Below are 21,250 nucleotides of genomic sequence, written 5' to 3'. Positions count from 1 at the left end.
TTCAACATCATATTCAATGAACATTGTTGGAATATCAAATACCTATCACACTAAGAATATAGTTTAATGATGAAAATTCTCTTTTCAAAACTTTTTTTGAGACAATATACAAATTCAAAATGAACATTAAGACCTTAAATGACCTTTACATAACCCTAGCAGACACAAATGAATACATTCTAATATTTCTGATTTGAGAGAAATCCTTTGAACTTTTGCTACATCACTGTGTCTGTGCACAGTGTAAAGGATGTATCACTGTTTAGAGTAAGGAATTCCGGACTACATGTACTCATTGAATGTCCAAACGACACATATACACAAATTGTGGCCCAGTCACGATTACACTTAAAATCTCGCAAAATTTCAGGGTCTGTAATCGGTCACTAAACCGTCAGGGGAAGAAATAATTGCCTATCAATAAACACAGTTTTGCTTTCAAGATGATAAAACAAACACTATCGAAATAGTATAGGGTCACAATAAGAGGGAAAGCGTTTCAACATCTAACCACAAATGTTTGCCATTCTCGGTCAGCAAGTCTGGAAATCGTTCCTTAAAGCCTGAAAAGGCTACCCTAATTTTCCAGTTTGCTATATTTTCTACTTTGAATTCAGTTTCATATAAAAAAGCATTGTGCTAAAATGTGCCATTTACAATATGCAATGAGATTTTTAAAGAACTACGTCATGTAAAAATGGGTCTTGTGCCATATGCGCCCATCATATCTAAATCCCACCCAGCCTGCCCATCTTGCAGTCTGGTCAGGAGATACATAATGAGACCATAAAACTTTGAGTTATTTTAAAGCAGACAGCATAGCCTCTGTGCAGACTGCGCAAATGCGCAGGCTGGGCTTGACAAACGCTAGCGGGATCACCATATCACCCATTTTTGCAAGACATGGCTATGAAAGTGTGATTTGAATATGTGGAAAGAATACTGGGTGTTAATCAACTATTAACATACAATATATTTCAATGGTTTAGAAATAAACTCATACTGTGAATATGCAAAATTGTGATATAAAAACACAATAGTTAAACTTTTGTTTACAATTTAATTATTTAGAAACATAAATTTTCAAACTTTATGTTAAAGTCAGCATTCAGGTATGCCAAATACCTTTTTTAAAAGATATTTCTTATTATATTTGGTAGTTTTTAATATTAGGTTTTAGCAATTATGAAGCATTTTTGTCGTCTATACTAGTATACCTGTAGTAATTGGTGAACTCGTATTCAACGTTGTACAAAATGAGAACTGTGAATATAAACAAACTTTACCTTCAACTGTCACCGTTGCAATTGAGAATACATGACATATTGAAGCTACCTTTTGAGAACAAAAGAAAGTTTCACAGACGTAAACCCCGCTGTACAGGCAAGCACTATTAACAAGGTTGCGCAATAGACACATGATAGTGTATTGGACTCTCAATATCCCTTGTTGATCAGCAGTAGTTTTATTTTCCCTTTTCTATTAATATTCAGATTTTGAATGACCCGTGCTGCACAAAATACCATGTGATTAAGGGGCAGCAAATAGTGGAATATTTTAATCATTCATAAACAGTCTCTTCCTCGAGACGTTTAATTAAAAAATTGTTTAATGGTGTTTTCTATATATGCTCCATAAAAAAATATTCCATTTTACACCATATTTACATTATGTGTCAATTTGTGAATGAATTTAGTAGAAGAACTGAAACCTCTGACATAAATAGCAAACTCTTTAACCCTTACTCGGCGCAGATGTGGCAGTTATCAGGTTTTGGGTCATAAGCAAATCTGGCTTGCAAAACGTAGTATTATCCTAAAAACAGTGCTAACAACTTGGCTAGATGGACATAATTTGTGTGTGCTATCCAGATGTATCATGTCTCATCTAGCATAATTCTTATGAAAATATTCAAACATTTGAACATTCTTTTATGGTTGATATGGCGGGTTTTTGTGACCAGATCATGTGACAGGTTTATGTGACCAGATCATGTGACAGGTTCATGTGACCTAATCAAGTGAAAGGTTCATGTGACCAGATAAGGTGATTATGTGACAGGTTTATGTGACCAGATTATGTGAAAGGTTCATGTGACCAGATCATGTGACATGTTTGTTTGACCAGATCATGTCACAGGTTCATATGACCAGATCAAGTGAAAGGTTCATGTGACAGGTTGATGTGACCAGCTCATATGATAGGTTCATGTGACCAGATCATGTGACAGGTTCATGTGACCAGACGATGTGACAGGTTCATGTGACCAGATAAGGTGATTATGTGACAGGTTTATGTGACCAGATCATGTGACAGGTTCATGTGACCAATTGCTGTGACAGGTTCATGTGACCAGATAAGGTGATTATGTGACAGGTTTATGTGACAAGATTATGTGAAAGGTATATGTGACCAGATCATGTGACATGTTTGTTTGACCAGATCATTTGACAGGTTCATATGACCAGATCAAGTAAAAGGTTGATGTGACAGGTTGATGTGACCAGATCATATGACAGGTTCATGTGACCAGATCATGTGACAGGTTCATGTGACCAGATGATGTTACAGGTTCAGGTGACCAGATCAAGTGATAGGTTGATGTGACCAGATAAGGTTATTATGTGACAGGTTTATGTGACCAGATTATGTAAAAAGGTTCATGTGACCAGATCATGTGACATGTTTGTTTGACCAGATCATGTGACAAGTTCATGTGACCAGATAAAGTGAAAGGTTCATGTGACAGATTGATGTGACCAGATCATATGACAGGTTCATGTGACCAGATCATGTGACAGGTTCATTTGGCCAGATTAAGTGACATGTTCATTTGACCAGATCATGTGTCAGGTTCATTTGACCAAATCATGTGACAGGTTCATTGACCAGATCATGTGACGGGTTTGTGTGACCAGATCATATGACAGGTTTATGTGACCAGATCATGTGACAGGTTCATATGACCAGATCATGTGACATGTTCATGGCACCTGATCATGTGACAGGCTCATGGGACCTGATCATGTGACAGGTTCATGGGACCAATTTATGTTGAATAATCATTTGAAAGGTTCCTTTGACCAGATCATGTGACATGTTTATATGACCAGATCAACTGACAGTTTTATGTGACAAGTCCATGTGACAGGTTCATTTGATTAGATCATGTGACCGGTTCATGTGAAAAGATCATGTGTGATTTTCACATTTGTTTAAAATACCTAAACGAGGCAAAAAGGGAACTTTCTGTCTTGACTTCAAAATGTGTCAAAACATGGTGCACAGGAGCTTTTCAGCAACTTCATCAGCTACAAGAAAGCTTTCGATCCTTCTCCTACCATAAGTTTAACATACGATTCCAGTTACAAAAATCAAGCCTTACTTATAAAGTCTATATTTATGAAATTGTGTTTGCTAACAAGATCCTTAACAGTGGACCTTGATTTTACCAACAGATCTGTCATCATGCAGTGACACTACATGATAGAATTACTTGGAAATTAAATTAAACATCTTAATAAACAATAAACTTAGCTTTATTAATAATTTGATTTGATTAAACAGTGCTATTGTAGTTCAGACATTCAAGTGTTATAATTCTTTCCAAAATTCATGATAACACAAGCTTTACCAGTTCTTAAAATCTCCAACAATAGTTACAGTATTTATGATTGTAATACAATATTTGTAAATGTCTGAATATATAATAGTAGCGGTAATTTAATATGCAAGCATAATCTTAAACCTTACGATAAATGTAAACCTGTGAATGCGCATGTGCATAAGCCTGTTTATCCTGGATCTGACATTCAGGTCAGCAGGTAAAGCAGGTAAAACACTGTTACAAATTAAGGCTTGACTGTGAATTTAAAGCCACAACAAATGGCATCCAATTTTGAGAGTTCGATTCAGAGAGGATCAGATTTGTTCTTTGACTTTCCATGCTTTACTTGCCAGGAAAATGATAGAAACACAGAGGCTGCATTTTATTGTCCACAGTGTTCCAAGTTCTACTGTTGCAATTGTGTTGAACACCATAATAATCTTTACAAAAAGCACTCAACTTTGGGAAAAGACAAGATCAACATCTGGCCAGAAGCAACTGTGGACTTACAAGAGCAATGTCGGGAGCACAAGGGTGAAAAACTGACAGCACTCTGTGAGGACCATAATCAACTGCTCTGTCATGTCTGCCATATCCACACACACAAGTAAGTGCCTCGCAAAAGTGTTTAATCTCAATGGAAATCAGTAAACTCAATATTGCAAATATATCTCCTTAATATATCTCCTTACGCAAACACGTATTTTACACATTTATCAAAAAATTATTTCAAAAAATTAAACTTTGCATTGTTTGCATTTGGAGAGGTTATCAACCAAGCAAACTACATTAAAAAAAAATAATCAGAGTTATTGTATGCAAGAAAGCCAGTGACACCTGTGAAGTATATCGCCTTGATGTCCATTCAATATGAAAATGACCTCACATTTGTATCTGTTGCAGAAATTGCACACATGTGGTCCTAATAACAGATAAGGTTAAAGCCCTACAGCAGGGTGGAGAGTTCAAGCAGTTATCAGCAATGTTGGATACATTTTGTAAGAAGTTGAATCAGAAGAAAGATGACTTTGAAGAAAGTATACAGTTTGTGGACAAATCACACAAGCAAATTCTAGAAGAAATAAATACTTCACATACGAAAATTACAAATCAATTGGAACACCTAAAGAGAGAAACAATAAAAGAATTGGATACATTACATGCCACATTAAAGTCATCTATCCAGACAGATATCACACATTGCAATGAATCTGTCCAAACAATGAATAGTCTTATACAAAATTTGAAGAAAATAACAGACAAAAGTGAAATCCTCCATTTAAGGACATACTCAAAATGCCTTGACCATTCCATCAAGGCAGAATCTTTTTTTAAAGAAAACTCAGCAAAGAAAGACATACAAATCACTTTCCAACTGGATACAACAATTGACCAAATTCTTTCCACTATGCCTGGATTAGGAAAAATATATGTCAAGCAACCACCTAAGAGAAGCATAGCAACAGATGCAAAACCCTCACAAGATGAACCTAAAGCACAGAAACCTTCATCCAAACATCCTTACAAGGCCAATCCAACAAGTGTTGTGAATAATCCAGACCAGGTGTTTCATCCTGTATTCAGTTCATCCAAGAAGCCTGGCCCTGGAAACCAATCAAGTGATGTAAAGCAGTCAGGTCTAGTATCAAGTTCATCCAGTTTGCCTGATGATAGAAATGACAAAGGTGCAGTGAATAAGCCAAAGATAGTGTCTGACCCTAACCAGGTTATAAGAATTAAGAGTAAGACTGCATATCCAGTAGCAGTGAGGGGTAATATATACCAATGTTATATATCAGGCATCTGTGAGACAGCTGCTGGAGACCTCCTCATCATAGACAAATACAACAAAAAAGTGATGCTGCTGGATAAGACCTACAAGGTGGAGGCCGTTTATGACTTGCCTGATTTTCCAGAATCCATGTGCAACATTGACTACAGTCTGGTGGCTGTTACTCTGGACAGCGAGGTCCACTTCATCAGAGTGACCAATCGGCAGTTGGTGAAGGACAGGACACTACAGCTCCAACATGAATGCAGAGGTATTGCACATCACCAGGGCAGTCTGTACATAACATCACTTAAAGCACTGTACCATTACACTGTGGATGGAACTCAAGTGATGAAGATGTATGAAAATCCATCTCAAGCATATTCAGGTAATTATTTTATTCAGTGATTGTAGGAATTATTTAATACTAGGAATACAGAAAAAATAATACATATGATACTTTTCTAGAAACAATCTTTTACAACTTAAACTATAATAATGTATCAAAAATATATGCAGCAAAAGCCAAATTTTGTATAATGTGTACATTGATATCAAAAGTATAAGCATTTTAAATTTAGATCTCTGAATATTAAATTCAAAAAAGCAAATTAGTTTGTGTGCGCAACAAAAAAGATCTAGTATAGTTACTGGGAAATCTTCAAAATAAAATATGTAATATATGTATGTAATTATCACTAATTAAATGACGGCTAATAAGTACATTGTACTAAGTCTTACAACCTTGAGGTAGTAATTAGATATCTTAATATGGATTTCAAAATAACATTTTCGGATCATTCATTAAATGAGCTTCTAGTGTACATGTCAATTTTACATGCAATCTAAAAAATATATAACAGATTAACAATGAATTTTAAATGTAAGTTCCTCGCGTGCAGAGTGTTATTAAAAATATCTTCCAATAACCCACTATAATGTGAACTTCAAATAAGACATCAATCTTCAAATAAACATTGTCTTTTCAACAATGCATTATATGCAGTTTAACATGTCATATTTTTTAACTTTGAATATTTATAAGTAAAAACGACCCTTGCATTTACAATTGCATCATATCAATTTATTTTACTGTAAAACTTTAAGTTCAATTTGATTTTTATTTAATCCTCAAAAAATGAAACTGTGTCCACACAGTTAAATAAAACAAGTCATGAAAAAGGGCTTCTTATACTAAAAGTATAGAGAATATTACAAAAACTTATCAAACTGACTTACATGATTTCTATTTCAATGTTCATACACAGAAAGAGTAGCTTTTTTCAGCAAAGTAATGCTTTGATGCTGCATCACAGGCATGCAAGAGGCAATTATTTTTGAGTCCCTGACAAAATCATTATGTTGTTAGATACTTTTACTCGTAAACGCTAAAGGTGGGTTCCCACTGCCGATCCGATCAACTCGATCATCCCGATCACCGAAATTTCCCGACCAAACCCGACCAAGCTCGACTAAAAAGGGTATACACGACTTCTTCTCAACCTCTTGTCGATAACACACGACCCCCACACGACTCATTCATGACGTCCACTCAACCATCCTTCCGATTTCCGCTCGATCAGCTCAACCTATACGCGAGCCCTATACGATCTCAGCTCGATAAAGTGGACCTCAGCTGGATCACCACCAGATCTTCACACGACCAGATCGTAATGGTCGTACTACAGTCGTACAAAGCGATCTACAAAAAACTTGGGTAGAGCGGATCGGGTACAGAGCTCGTGTATGGTCGAATAGAAATTGGGAAGTGATCGTGTACGGTCGAGTAGCCGTCAGGTAGCAGTCTAGTAAATCTGTACATCAAATCGAATAGAGGTCGAGTGGATCGTGATGCGATCTAAAATAACTCAGGTAGAGGTCAAGCGGATCGGGTACAGATCGTGTAAAAGATGTCAATCCGATCTCCCCACGATTGCTTCATGATCAACTCAATCTTCTACTCGACTAATACACGACCACTTCCCGAACGCTTCTCGATCCATTTCCTACTCGACCTCTACTCAATATTTTTTGACATGTCAAAAAATATCGGGTTGGCAGCCCGACCTACCCGACCATCCCCAACCACTCATGACAACCGAACCAGACCAGTACCCAACTGCTTGGTCGGGCTTGATCGAGTTGATCTGATCGGAAGTGGGAACCCAGCTTAACACTCTCCATGTATATGTAAGGAATAAAAGACACATAACATAATAAATATTATAATGATTATCTTTCATTGCCTTTGATTTTTCATTTAGAGTACAACTTATGCTATAAATGTCCAGAAAAGAATCAAAACCATTGGCTATCTAGCTAATACATGGTTCATACTATTAACTATACTACATTAAAAACAATCGCAAAATATCACTGGCACATTTAATGATGTGGTCACCAAATAGTCATTCAGTTATATATGGTATGAATAAAATATAAAGTAAATATGTGTTTTGTATCGAGTATGATACGAAATTTGAATTTCAGATTTCTTAAATGTAACAAAAAATATCTTTTTTAAAAGATATTTGGCATATATCCTTTGAAATAAATATAAAAAAAAATACATTTTTTAAGTTATTAAATAAAAAACAAGGATTTTAGTAGTGTTGTGTTATTTTTTCACATTATAGTCACATATCCACCGTATGAAATCTTTGTTATGAAGTGCACGTATATTAAATTACATAATGGTGTTTGTAGATACAAATTTTACCACTTGAGATCACATCATATGTGTCCTCACATGACTTATTATGAATTTATTGCTTTGTGATCGAAGCATATGGTATGTTGATTTGTTATTAAGACCAAGTTTTCTTTCCACACATTCAAATAACACTGTTACATCTGCGTCATGCCAAAAATTGGTCTTATGACATATGCAGCAAGTCTAGCTCAAGCGCACTATCACCGACTGGTCATGGGCTACACTTTCTTCTGTAAAAAAAGCACGCAACATTTCCTGGTATCTCCCGAGTATCCTAATTAATATGCATATCCGTACAAGACTGCGCGGATGTGCAGGCTGAGTTGGAGCTATGCTGGCAGCATATTGCAAAAGTCCCATTTTCGCATGATGTGGGTCTTTAAAAATCTCATTGCGTCTTGTAAATGGAACATCAAACCACGATACTTTCCGATTGAAAATTGAAGTAACATTGTCTTATTTATAGCAAGGTTGCAAATGTCGGTAGTCTATTCTGGCTTACAGGAAAGATTTTAAGACAGACTGACCGCAATTGTCACACATGTTCGGATAGTTAATCAAACGATTTCTCTTCTATCATGAACACTAAACTATTTCAGTGGTTGGTCACACAATACAAGACAATTGGCATTTACTGATATGTTTTCATTCATTTCTTAACCTGCACTTCATGTTATTTGATATCTTAAAACAATAATGTGCTATTAACGTAAGGCATTTATATTACATCTTCCCCTGATGATTTACTGACCGAGGACTGACCCTGAAAGTTTTGGGGAATTGGGGATGGAACTTACCAGTAATGGGTAATTGTAACTGGGCCAAAATGTGTTTATGTTTGGTAAGAATATGCAGAGAGTAGTCCGCATTTCCTAACACTGAGCATTGTTACATCCTACACCACAAAGACGCAGTGATGTTGCTAATGTTCCGGGGGATTATGCTCAAATTAGCAAATGGAATGAATGCAGTTTATTATTCATTTGGGTCTGCTGGCGTTATGTAAAGGTCATCTAAGGTGAAAAGCTGGGTTCAAAAGATTCACTGAAAAAGTAGTCAATTAAATCTAGCTCAGCTGGATAGTTAAAATTGGCAGCTGAGAACAGAGTGAACAATATAAAATTTAATAACTTTACTGTAGTCTTTTTTAAATGTGTACTTCATACAGGAAATATTAACATAAACTTTAAAGGGAAAATTCTTTGCTAAGTCACTTCTTTGTTACAAAGAAAGTCTTTTCTCAAAGAATAAGCTGTTAAAGCCTGTTTACATCAAATGTTTTAAAATGGAAAAGAAAGATGGTGTTATTCGCAAATGTATCAATTGTGTTGTGGGCTGATGAACAACTCATTTTGAAACTTAAATATGTAACAAAATCTATATAACAGGGCATGTTAATCCTTGCTTCAACTTTTTGGATTTATTCAAGTACACAAAGACGCTTTACTACGGAATCCGGACAGTGCCATCTATAATCACGCCCTTCTTTCATCAAGGGCGACACTAGACACACGAAGCAATACTTGATCTTTTTCTTGACAGTCGCGGCAGCACACGATATTTTTCTTGACAGTCGCAGTGACGCACAATATATTTAACACGATATATCGCCCTTGTGTAGGTAGCCCAAAAGTCGATATATCGAGTTAAATGTATCATGGTCCCTGCGACTGTCAAGAAAAATATCGTGTGTCGCAGCAACTGTCAAGAAACTGTCAAGAAAAAGATCAAGTATCGCCGCGACTGTCAAAAAAAGATCAAGTATCGCTTCGTGTGTCTAGTGTCACCCTTGATGAAATAAGTGCGAGATTATAGATGGCACTATCCGGATTCCGTACTTTACTAATATTCTGTCCATCTATATATGTAGTTAACCATGTTCAATGAACATTCTTATTTACAGTCAGATCCTGTGCAGTGAGTCCAGATGGAGACAGGATACATGTACTAATATATGTAACCAAGTACAGTAACCAGCTGGTCACCCTGTCCAGGGATGGCAAAGTGATCTCCACACTAATAGATCCAGCGCTGGTCTCGGTATACTCTCAAGGCATCCATGTGACAGAGGCAGGACAAGTTCTGGTGTGTGTAGAAACTTCCAACGAAATCCTCCAAGTCGACAAAGATGGAACACGAATACTGGCAGTTGTGGTCACACAACAGGATGGTGTGACTGGACCGATGTCTGTCTGCTACAGTACACAAAGAGGTACACTTATTGTGGGGATGAACGATGATGACTACATTATGGTGATTATGACCAAGTAATTCAAAACAGAAAGTTTTTGCAGCAAATGAAAACATATGTATTCACGCAATATACACTCTCATTAAAAAAGAGTCATAACTATTTACTTTTTATTTTTATTTATTTGTGCAGTGCCTAAATCAGCCACATTTGAAAGTTATGTCAACAAAGTGAAAAGCTTGGACAATTATTCACATAAATTAAATATCATTTAATATGAATTTGCGTGCATATTTTTGGAACATTTTTACTATTTCGAATACATAATATAATAAGCAATATTAAAAGCCTAAATTTGTAAAAATGACAATGAAAGTGAATAAATGCGCCACCTTTCATAAAAAAAATATCAAACTGTTGGGAAATAATATTTGTCATGCAATACATTTTCCGAAGTAACTTAATTCAAAACAAGGGCTGTTTGTAAAACATGCATGCCCCCCATATGGGCTCTCCGTTGTAGTGAGAGCCATTGTGTGAATATGTTTTTGTCACTGTGACCTTGACCTTTGACCTAGTGACCTGAAAATCAATAGGGGTCATCTGCCAGTCATGATCAATGTACCTATGAAGTTTCATGATCCTAGCCATAAGCATTCTTGAGTTATCATCGGGACACCATTTTACTATTTCGGGTCACCATGACCTTGACCTTTGACCTAGTGACCTGAAAATCAATAGGGGTCATCTGCGAGTCATGATCATTCTACCTATCAAGTTTCATGATCCTAGGAATAAGCGTTTTTCAGTTATCATCCGGAAACCATTTTACTATTTCCGGTCATCTTGACCTTGACCTTTGACCTAGTGACCTGAAAATCAATAGGGGTCATCTGCGAGTCATGATCAATCTACCTATCAAGTTTCATGATCCTAGGCCTAAGCGTTCTTGAGTTATCATCCGGAAACCATTTTACTTTTTCGGGTCACTGTGACCTTGACCTTTGACCTAGTGACCTCAAAATCAATAGGGGTTATCTGCGAGTCCTGATCAATCTACCTATCAAGTTTCATGATCCTAGGCCTAAGCGTTCTTGAGTTATCATCCGAAAACCATTTTACTATTTCGGGTCACTGTGACCTTGACCTTTGACCTAGTGACCGGAAAATCAATAGGGGTCATCTGCGAGTCATGATCAATCTACCTATCAAGTTTCATGATCCTAGGCCTAAGCGTTCTTGAGTTATCATCCGGAATCCATTTTACTATTTCGAGTCACTGTGACCTTGACCTTTGACATAGTGACCTGAAAATCAGCAGGGGTCATCTGCCAGTCATAATCAATGTACCTATGAAGTTTCATGATCCTAGGCGTAAGCATTCTTGAGTTATCATCCGGAAACCATTTTACTGTTTCGAGTCACTGTGACCTTGACCTTTGACCTAGTGACCTGAAAATCGATAGGAGTCATCTGCCAGTCATGATCAATGTTCCTAGGAAGTTTCATGATCCTAGGCGTAAGCATTCTTGAGTTATCATCCGGAAACCATTTGACTGTTTCAAGTCACTGTGACCTTGACCTTTGACCTAGTGACCTGAAAATCTATAGGAGTCATCTGCCAGTCATGATAAATGTACCTATGAAGTTTCATGATCCTAGGCCTAAGCGTTATTGAGTTATCCGGAAACCATCTGGTGGACGGACCGACGGACGGACCGACATGTGCAAAACAATATATCCCCTCTTCTTCAAAGGGGGGCATAAATATCTTTTATTGCATGTCACTTAGTTGCACACATTTGCATTACAATTTGGTTATTGATTAGAAGGAGTACATTGCCACTTGTTATTTTCTACCTATAATTTGTTATTATTTTACAAATGTTGTCATATGTTTGATTTGCTATCCATTTGTGGATTTGTTTGTACATTGTTTTGCTCTTTGTGTGTGTGTGTGTGTGTGTTTCTATTTACTCTTTTTATAGCCATTATGGAGCATTGTATTAATTTATTTGTCTATTGATTTTTTAAAGATAATAATTAAGTGTTTAACCACCACAAATACATTAAACTGTGATCAAAGATAACATTTTTTTTAATACTTATATAATGACCCTGTCTTGTAACTGTTTACAACCAATGAGTATTCAGAAACAAGAGGGCCATGATGGCCCTGAATCGCTCACCTGACTCATTAAGATCAGATGAAAACTATGACCTCTATTGTCTACACAATGTTTTTCTATGATTTGACCTAGTGACCTAGTTCCTGACTCTAGATGACCCAAATACAATCCCAATCCAGATTTCATCAAGATAAACATTCTGACCACAGTTCATAAATATTGGATGAAAACTGTGAGCTCTATTGTCAACACAAGGTTTTTCTATTTATTTGACCTAGATTTTTACCCCAGATGACCCAAATACAATCCCACCCAGATTTCATCAAGAATTCTGACCAAATTTCATAAAGGTTGGATGAAAACTGTGATCTCTAATGTCTACACAAGGTTTTTCTATTATTTGACCTAGTGACCTAGTTTTTGACCCCAGATGACCCAAATAAAATCCCAACCCAGATTTCATCAAGATAAACATTCTGACCAAATTTCATAAAGATTGGATGAAAACTGTGACCTCTATTGTCTACAGAAGGTTGTTCTATTATTTGACCTAGTGACCTTGTTTTTGACCCCAGATGACCCAAATACAATCCCAAACCGGATTTCATCAAGATAAACATTTTGACCAAATTTCATCAAGATTGGATGCAAACTGTGACCTCTACTGTCTACACAAACAAATTGTTGACGGACGGACGCACGGACACACGCAGGCACGCACAACGGACGCCGGACATCACACGATCACATAAGCTCACTGTGTCACTTCATGACAGGTGACCTAAAAATATGTGTCGGAGATAAACATGAACAGTTGTGGTTAAAATCCCATAGAAACAAGGGCTGTTTGTAAAGCATGCATGCCCCCCTATATGGGCTATAAGTTGTAGTAGCAGCCATTGTGTGAATACGTTTTTTGTCACTGTGAATGGTGGTGGTGGTGGTGGTGTAGTAGTAGTAGTAGTAGTAGTAGTAGTAGTAGTAGTAGTAGTAGTAGTAGTAGTAATAGTAGTTGTAGTAGTAGTAGTAGTAGTAGTAGTAGTAGTAGTAGTAGTAGTAGTAGTAGTAGTAGAAGTAGTAGTAGTATAGTAGTAGTAGTAGTAGTAGTGGTAGTAGTAGTAGTAGTAGTAGTAGTAGTAGTAGTGGTAAAAGTAGTAGTAGTAGTGGCAGTAGTAGTAGAAGTAGTAATAGTAGACGTGGTGGTGGTGGTGGTGGTGGTGGTGGTGGTGGTAGTAGTACTAGTAGTAGTAGTACTAGTAGTAGTAGTAGTAGTAGTAGTAGTAGTAGTAGTAGTAGTAGTAGTAGTAGTAGTAGTAGTGGTAGTAGTAGTAGAAGTAGTAGTAGTAGTAGTAGTAGTAGAAGTAGTAGTAGTAGTAGTAGTAGTAGTAGTAGTATTAGTAGTAGCAGTAGCAGTAGCAGTAGCAGTAGCAGCATTACAAGACCAATACTTAAGAATGATCAAATGGGAAAAGGTAACATAGCACCAGCAGTAAATATGGGGCTCATTTGGAATTGGATTTGGAATCTCTGCTGTAAAATGAGATTTTGAATGAATTAAAGGGAGGCAAATCTGTAATAAAAAGAACATGCATAAACCGTAGTTGTTTCCCTTGTTTGAACCATGCTAAATCCTTACAAGTTTGGAAAAAATTGGATGAAAAATTTGGACTTTATTGCATAAACAACATTTTCTCAATTCAAGGGGAGGTAATTCTGTACTTCATGGACCAATAATGCTCATTTTTTGTAGGGTTTGTGTCCTCATTGATATAAAGACACTGTGCAAATTTGGAAAGGATCGGACAAAAAATGTGGAAGATTTTTGAAAGTTTTCACAAAATAGGCAAAAACGAATAAACATGCAAAGTTCAACGAGCTCCTGCGGCCATGTTTTTTGACGAATCAAATTTCTTTGAACAACTTTTTCAGGGGAGCCCTCAAAGGTCATCCCTGTGAAATTTTTTGAAAATCTGATGAGCGGTTTCTGACAAGAAGATTTTTTAAGGTTTTTACCATATATGGTCATGGCGGCCATCTTGGTTATGTGATCAAATTTTTTTTTTAAATTCTTTTGTCCCATGACCTAGGGATGCTCCACATGAAATTTAGTTGAAATTGGCTCAATGGTTTAGTAGAAGAAGATGTTTACAAATTTGTATACGGACGGACGGACGGACGGACGGACGCCGGACGCTGAGTGATCACAATAGCTCACCTCGAGCTATCGCTCAGGTGAGCTAAAAACATTATTACATGTATAAATGCTTGTGGACATTACTGAGGCAATATATAATAGTGTTATTATTGTATTATTGTGCAATGTATTATTCATATTAACATAAATGCCTGACAAATGCTGGACATGTTCAACCATCTCCTGATTAGTATCAGTGATGATTTAGTCAGAAGCATTAGCCACCCTAGGGTTCTTTATACACAGACAATATTATTTTCATTTAATCAGATAAAATGTACTCATAATTTATGTCTTCCATGTACTTGTAAACTACTACCTGCATCAGTATTTCCAACTTACACCAAAATAACTGGTTGTGTGATACCCAAAGATGTATTGTCTCTGGCACTTGTAACATAAAACATGCTTGTTTGTAGTGCATAAAATCGCTTTCAAAAAAATCGTTTGTCAGTGATTTGTTACCCATAGTCTCAATATTATTGGTGCTCAGTTTATCAGTAGATAAACTACCCAGACACCAATGTACTTGAACTTCAGACTTTTTGTGCTGCAATCCAGATGTCTCATTTAAAAACTTGTTGAATTTATATTTAGTGCATAACTACATTTGAATCCATTATGTATGTACTTTTTTTTGGGCATGACAGGTTTTTGTGACCACATCATGTGACAAGTTCATGTGAGCAAATCATGCAACAGGTTCATGTGACCATATCATGTGACCAAATCATGCAACAGATTCATCTGATCAGATTATGTGACATACTCATGTGACTATATAACAAAGAGGATTAAACTGACCAAATCATTTAAACGGATCATTTGATCATATCATGTGACATGTTCATGAGACCAGAATGGACAGCATCTGGTCATGTGACAATTTCTGGACTAGATCATGTGACTTGCCTATGACTAGATCATGCAACAGGTGTGTGTGTGTGTGTGTGTGTGAAAGATAATGTGACTAGTTCACGTGGTCAGATCTTATGTTTGTACCATGTGACATTTTAATGTGACCAGATCATTCAAAAGGTTCATGTGACCAGTTCTTCAGGTTGGGTCATGTTCTTGAACAATGGGAGAAACACACAAGACAAGTAAAAAGACAGGGTTATGTGAAGTATTCATTAAAAAACTTCTGTGAAAACGGTCTAGTACAAAAAATTATGAAATATATTGAAGAAACTTACTGAATGAAAGACATAAACTGTATGAAAGAGGTCATTCTACAAAAATGTTCCTAACTGCATGAACACTAATGTGACAACCAGCACTAAAAAGAGCTGTAGGATGAACACTTGCTCACATTTGATAGGTTCTGTCAAGAGTTTCTAGCATTTTGTCCCCTAAAACAAACCTTTTCAGCAACTTTTTCCCCCAACTATTCCTGAAAACTAACTTGGTGAAAACTTTAACCGACCCAAATAATATATGTAAATTTCCTAGTGTTAAACAACAATAAATTTTGAATAATTTCAAACATGAGTTACGGAACCGAGATCCTTTTTTATTTATTTTAATATGGCTATAGATGTTTTAAGTTTGTATGTTTGAATAAAATCCCTAAAGTCATTTCCCAGAAACTAGCTTACTGAACAACTTAAATGTAACCGGAACTCTTGACACCAACGCTGGGGCAAGTGAAATAGCTTAATGTATCTTTCAAAAAGTTTAACCAAAAAACATATTCACTTTCTTCTGGATGTGCATGAAGTTTGGGAAGTGAAGGAAAGTTTAAAATTGATTTGTTTTCAAATCACCATTTATGAAACTCTTACCTGCTGCATCAATGTGTCCATGTTTCTCATGAATCTTGGTATAAATAATGTTGGAGGAGGACTCAACAGCACACATTTCTGAAATATAGGTACAGTTGTGTAAATCTTTTTTAATGGAACTAGAATACCATATCCTTGCATGACACTGTTCCTGGTTTGAAAACCCATTCTATTGATTCAGAAATTAAAATAATCAAACTTATTTTGCATAAATGAAACACATATCCTTAGTACAAATATGTGATGGAGTATTAAAATGCACCAAAAAATTGGTTGGGCTTATTTAAAAAATGTTACATGTAATGTTCACAATATACACTCATAAACATGCAAAAACTCATAAAAAATGAAAACACTGCAGAATTCTTCACAAAACAAATACCAGTTATCGGTACTGTACACGTGATATGTGAGCTGATGACCAAACTTACTCAAGATTACAATTGACAGCTAGAGTCTCCATTTTTGCAGCAGTTTACTACACATTTTGATCACAACCATCTCTGGAACACTTATTCCATGTCATTTATGTGTCTGCAGACAAAAGAGGTCATGTTAAGAATCAAACAAGGAACATTGAAGCAAGATACTTATTGCAAGGTTTTTCAATATTACAAATTGTACAAATACTACTATGACACAAACTACATGTATTCTGTCATTTATTAACAATGTACTTTTATATCCTTTAGGCACCTGGTTGATTTTTGCAGCGAAACGCTGTAGTGTATTGAAACGTATAACATTTGCATCTTCTCAGAACCGGGGCTTTTTTTAAAGGTAACACCTACAACGTTGTTAAACGTGCACGTTTTTCACAATTTTCAATACTGTAACGGATTTTCGCGTTTTTAAAAATACATTTTACGGTTCACAACAAAAATCGGGCCTAAAATAGGTTTTTACCCATCACAGTTGTTTATTGTCAAACAATTATCCGCTTAAATACGTTATAATTTGTTTTAGAAAGGGATGCCCCATAGCGGTTTCTACTGTATTTTTACGCTTTTATACAACTGAAAAATGAAGTGCATGAGAATACTAGCATATAACAGATGTTGACAAAAAAAGAACTGTAACATATTTTTTACGAACATTGTCACTAGCAAATAAACCTTTGTAACGTATAAAAAAGTATTTTTGAAAAAATCAATACAGATCAATAAACAATATTACACATGATCCGTTGTATGATTTGATCTTTTTTGCCAAAATTAAACGTCATATAAACATTCGAAATGCATAACTTTCTTAAGTTTATACCACAAACATGACAGACAAGAAACTGTCCGAGACGGGTGATGTTCCCCAAAGTTTTTTCTGTCACAATATTGCACTATATATTCAGATAAAAGGAAACGTCTTGAAGGGCATAACTTTCGACAAAATAAAACGATGGATAGTTTAGCAACTTAACAATTTCAAAGGGCCATAACTTTCTAAATAAATCATCTAACCAGAACCCACAAATAACATGCGCATCTCCTCAAGGTAGTTAAGCTTCCCATAAAGCTTCATTAAATTCCAGTAAGTAGTTGGGGAGAAAAAGCCGGACAAGAATTGCACTATATGTACAGTTTATAGAAAATTTCAAAGGGTCATAACTCTGTGAAAAATCATCCGACCAGAACCGACTGATAATATGCACATCTCTTGGTAGTGAAGCTTCCCATAAAGTTTAATTGAATTCCGGTCATTAATTGCTGCGTAATAGCCCGGACAAAAATTGTGCACGGACGGACGGACACGCACGGACAGACGAAGCGGCAACTATATGCTCTCCCCAAAAATTTTGGGGGAGCATAAAAATCATTGTTTTCAAAATACCACTCATTTGCTTTTTTAAGATGAATTTTGAGCATTTAAATATTTATTGATTTTAACACTCAATTATTAACCATAAATGGTTGAAACTTTATTTGACAAGTTTATAGTCAACAGATTGTAACATTTGAACGTCACAGTCTTATTTTAATTTTTGTCTTTGATTAAGTTTCAGTTCATTTACAAACATTGATAATTGTATTTTTTAAGAAAAAACGTTTCAGGGTTACTACGCCTAATAAGGGTCAGGTTTTGAAACAACGAAATTTGTTTGCGTTCTATGACGTTGTAGTCGTTCACTAAAAATCGTCCTGGTTTTGAGGAGAGAAAAATGTGTACGTTCAAATAGGTTACAGGTGTGCAAAGGATATGGAAATAAAATCTAGTTACCTCTAAGTTTGGGTTTAAACTACATTACCTTTTAAGCAATGTGCAAGGTAGTCATGAGGGCTTTATCATTTAAGTTTAATTTTCATTTCTTGTCCATTGAACAAGACGATCCTGGATCACTACTCAACACATGGGAGTAGGACCATTATAGCTTGTTTAAAGTTGTTTTAATATATTCATTTAATAACTATAGCTTTGTCACAAACGTGACTATACTGCTGTACCGCTTTTAAGCTATGTTCCACAGTGAATATCGCAGGAATATGTTATTACTCAGAATTAAGTATAAATTAATATATAAATAAATACGAGCACCGCATAACGGGTGCCACGCTCGGCTGCGGGTGCATTTTGAAGAATGAAAGCTTATTTTTTTTAAAGGTCACAGTGACCTTGACCTTTGACCTAGTGACCCAAATATGGGTGTGGCATCAAGGTGCAGCTACATATGAAGTTTCAAAGTTGTAGGTGGAAGCACTTTGATTTTAGAGCCAATGTTCAAAACCTTAACAAAATGTTAAGGTTTTGCAGACGGCAGACATGACGACGGACACGAAAGGGTGGCTATGAAAATACCTCGGGTTTTCTCCAAAAACAGCAGAGCTAAAAATTATGTGCATTTCATGGTGATGGCATGTTTGAAGTTTCAATTTAATGGCTTGACAAATGCATCAGTAGTCCGCTTCACAACCTTAAAACATCTTATGTGAACTGTCCAAGAGGAAGATCAACAGACCAACAAACTGACTGACAGAGAGGCTCCACTATATCCCCTCTTTACATGCTATGAACCCATCAACAGACCAACAAACTGACTGACAAAGATGCTCCACTATATTCCCTCTTTACATGCTATGAACCCATCAACAGACCAATAAACTGACTGACAGAGAGACTCCACTATATTCCCTCTTTACAACAACAGACCAACAAACTGACTGACAGAGAGGCTCCACTATATTCCCTCTTTACATGCTATGAACCCATAAACAGACCAACAAACTGACTGACAGAGAGACTCCACTATATTCCCTCTTTACAACAACAGACCAACAAACTGACTGAGAGGCTCCACTATATCCCCTCTTTACATGCTATGAACCCATCAACAGACCAACAAACTGACTGACAAAGAGGCTCCACTATATTCCCTCTTTACATGCTATGAACCCATAAACAGACCAACAAACTGACTGACAGAGAGACTCCACTATATTCCCTCTTTACAACAACAGACCAACAAACTGACTGACAGAGAGGCTCCACTATATTCCCTCTTTACATGCTATGAACCCATCAACAGACCAACAAACTGACTGACAGAGAGGCTCCACTATATTCCCTCTTTACATGCTATGAACCCATCAACAGACCAACAAACTGACAGAGAGGCTCCACTATATTCCCTCTTTACATGCTTTAAACCCATGCTTGTAATGCTTTAAATATACATGATACCATTATAAGTTTGATCTATTACAGACTGACCATTCCTCATCCAGTACCTGTATACCACTATTGAATAGTATTCTTCAACATCATTAAAAACCTGGTCAAATAGGGTATTCTTAATTTTCAGTACTGTTATTATACTGTATCACCAAGGCAAAGTATGGGTGTACAAATTGCAGCCATGATTACTGTTATTCACTCACTCGTCAGTTTCCTTTTTGAAATGGCAGCAAAGAAGTCTGTGGGACTGTTTTCACTGAAGCCATAGAACACTTCTGTCGCCTATGGACAGGTATTGAACCTGGTGGAATGGAACAAGATAACAAGGAAGATAAGGAAATCATACATAAATCATTTATACAAAATACCAATTGAATCTTTTTTTGGACATTTTTTGTATCATAAAACCTATTATGACAACAAATTAATGCTTGTAAACGGATGCGCTTAAGAAAATGTTAGTCAGTGAGGGCAACAAAACAATTATAACATTAATCCACTGAATAAGGAACTAGCGTGAAATCCTTACCACAAAGGAACATTGTAGAAGTGACACATACATAGTAATGGGTATATTAATATGAATATTATACACTTCAGATCTCATGATCTGTTCTTAAATAGGTAATGCAACAATTTCTTCTTCCACAACAGTGACATAAGGGGCTCCTGCATAAGGTACAAATACATCACCAATTGCCCATTTACCTGGCATTGGCCACTGCCTAAGACTGGTGTACCTTGTGATATGTGTGATATATGTACATGTGTGGAACAGGACAATAATCATTGGGAAATAAACATAATATTTTGTTTGTTGTAAAAGATTAGGGTACGCAATAACCAAAATAGAATGATTGTTTGTGATGCTTCCAGCGTTTAAGACCTGTGTAATTAAAAGGAACAAGAGCACCGCATAACGGGTGCCACGCTTGGCTGCTAAAGCTTGTCAGAATTTTTTTTTTTTTTTTAGAGCTCAGTGACCTTGACCTTTGACCCAGTGACCCAAAAATGGGTGTGGTGTGTAGAACTCATCAAGGTGCATCTACATATGAAGTTCAAAGTTGTAGGTGGAAGCACTTTGATTTTAGAGCCAATGTTAAGGTTTTAGCACGACGCCTACGGCGGACGACGAGCTGGCTGACAATACCTCGGGTTTTCTCAGAAAACAGCCGAGCTAATAAAACTGATATAT

General features: G+C 36.3%; 2 protein-coding genes and 1 long non-coding RNA gene across 3 annotated transcripts in view; 1 reads left to right on the top strand and 2 right to left on the bottom strand.

Annotated features, from left to right (window-relative positions):
* Positions 1-3,770, bottom strand: part of LOC127832267 (glutamate receptor-interacting protein 1-like) — a 222,989-nt gene extending 219,219 nt beyond the window's left edge. Inside the window, exon 1 of the mRNA XM_052357648.1 lies at positions 3,635-3,770. The gene's annotated coding sequence lies outside the window, so the exon portion shown is untranslated. The remainder of the gene's footprint in view (positions 1-3,634) is intronic.
* A 5-nt stretch (positions 3,771-3,775) lies between these two features.
* On the top strand, positions 3,776-13,186 carry LOC127832272 (uncharacterized). The gene is made up of 3 exons (XM_052357657.1): positions 3,776-4,214; positions 4,511-5,766; positions 9,995-13,186. Exons 1-3 carry the CDS (start codon positions 3,886-3,888, stop codon positions 10,360-10,362), a joined length of 1,953 nt encoding a protein of 650 aa, XP_052213617.1. The 5' UTR covers positions 3,776-3,885; the 3' UTR covers positions 10,363-13,186.
* On the bottom strand, positions 10,161-20,538 carry LOC127832328 (uncharacterized). Its single transcript, XR_008026797.1, has 3 exons — positions 20,259-20,538; positions 16,390-16,467; positions 10,161-10,286 (listed from the first exon to the last, which is right to left on the bottom strand). It is a non-coding gene; the product is annotated as an uncharacterized LOC127832328 (long non-coding RNA).
* Positions 20,539-21,250: the final 712 nt, after the last annotated feature.

Source organism: Dreissena polymorpha, chromosome 5 (genome assembly GCF_020536995.1).
Source record: "Dreissena polymorpha isolate Duluth1 chromosome 5, UMN_Dpol_1.0, whole genome shotgun sequence".
NCBI classification, from domain to species: domain Eukaryota; kingdom Metazoa; phylum Mollusca; class Bivalvia; order Myida; family Dreissenidae; genus Dreissena; species Dreissena polymorpha.
This window is presented reverse-complemented; position numbering and strand designations above follow the sequence as displayed.

What these genes read in the sequence shown, in the direction of transcription:
- LOC127832272 (XM_052357657.1), top strand. Translation starts at nt 3,886, where the DNA reads ATGGCATCCAATTTTGAGAGTTCGATTCAGAGAGGATCAGATTTGTTC. An exon ending in TGCCATATCCACACACACAA is followed by an intron (nt 4,215 to 4,510) that starts GTAAGTGCCTCG and finishes TATCTGTTGCAG; the next exon opens with AAATTGCACACATGTGGTCC. An exon ending in TCCATCTCAAGCATATTCAG is followed by an intron (nt 5,767 to 9,994) that starts GTAATTATTTTA and finishes TCTTATTTACAG; the next exon opens with TCAGATCCTGTGCAGTGAGT.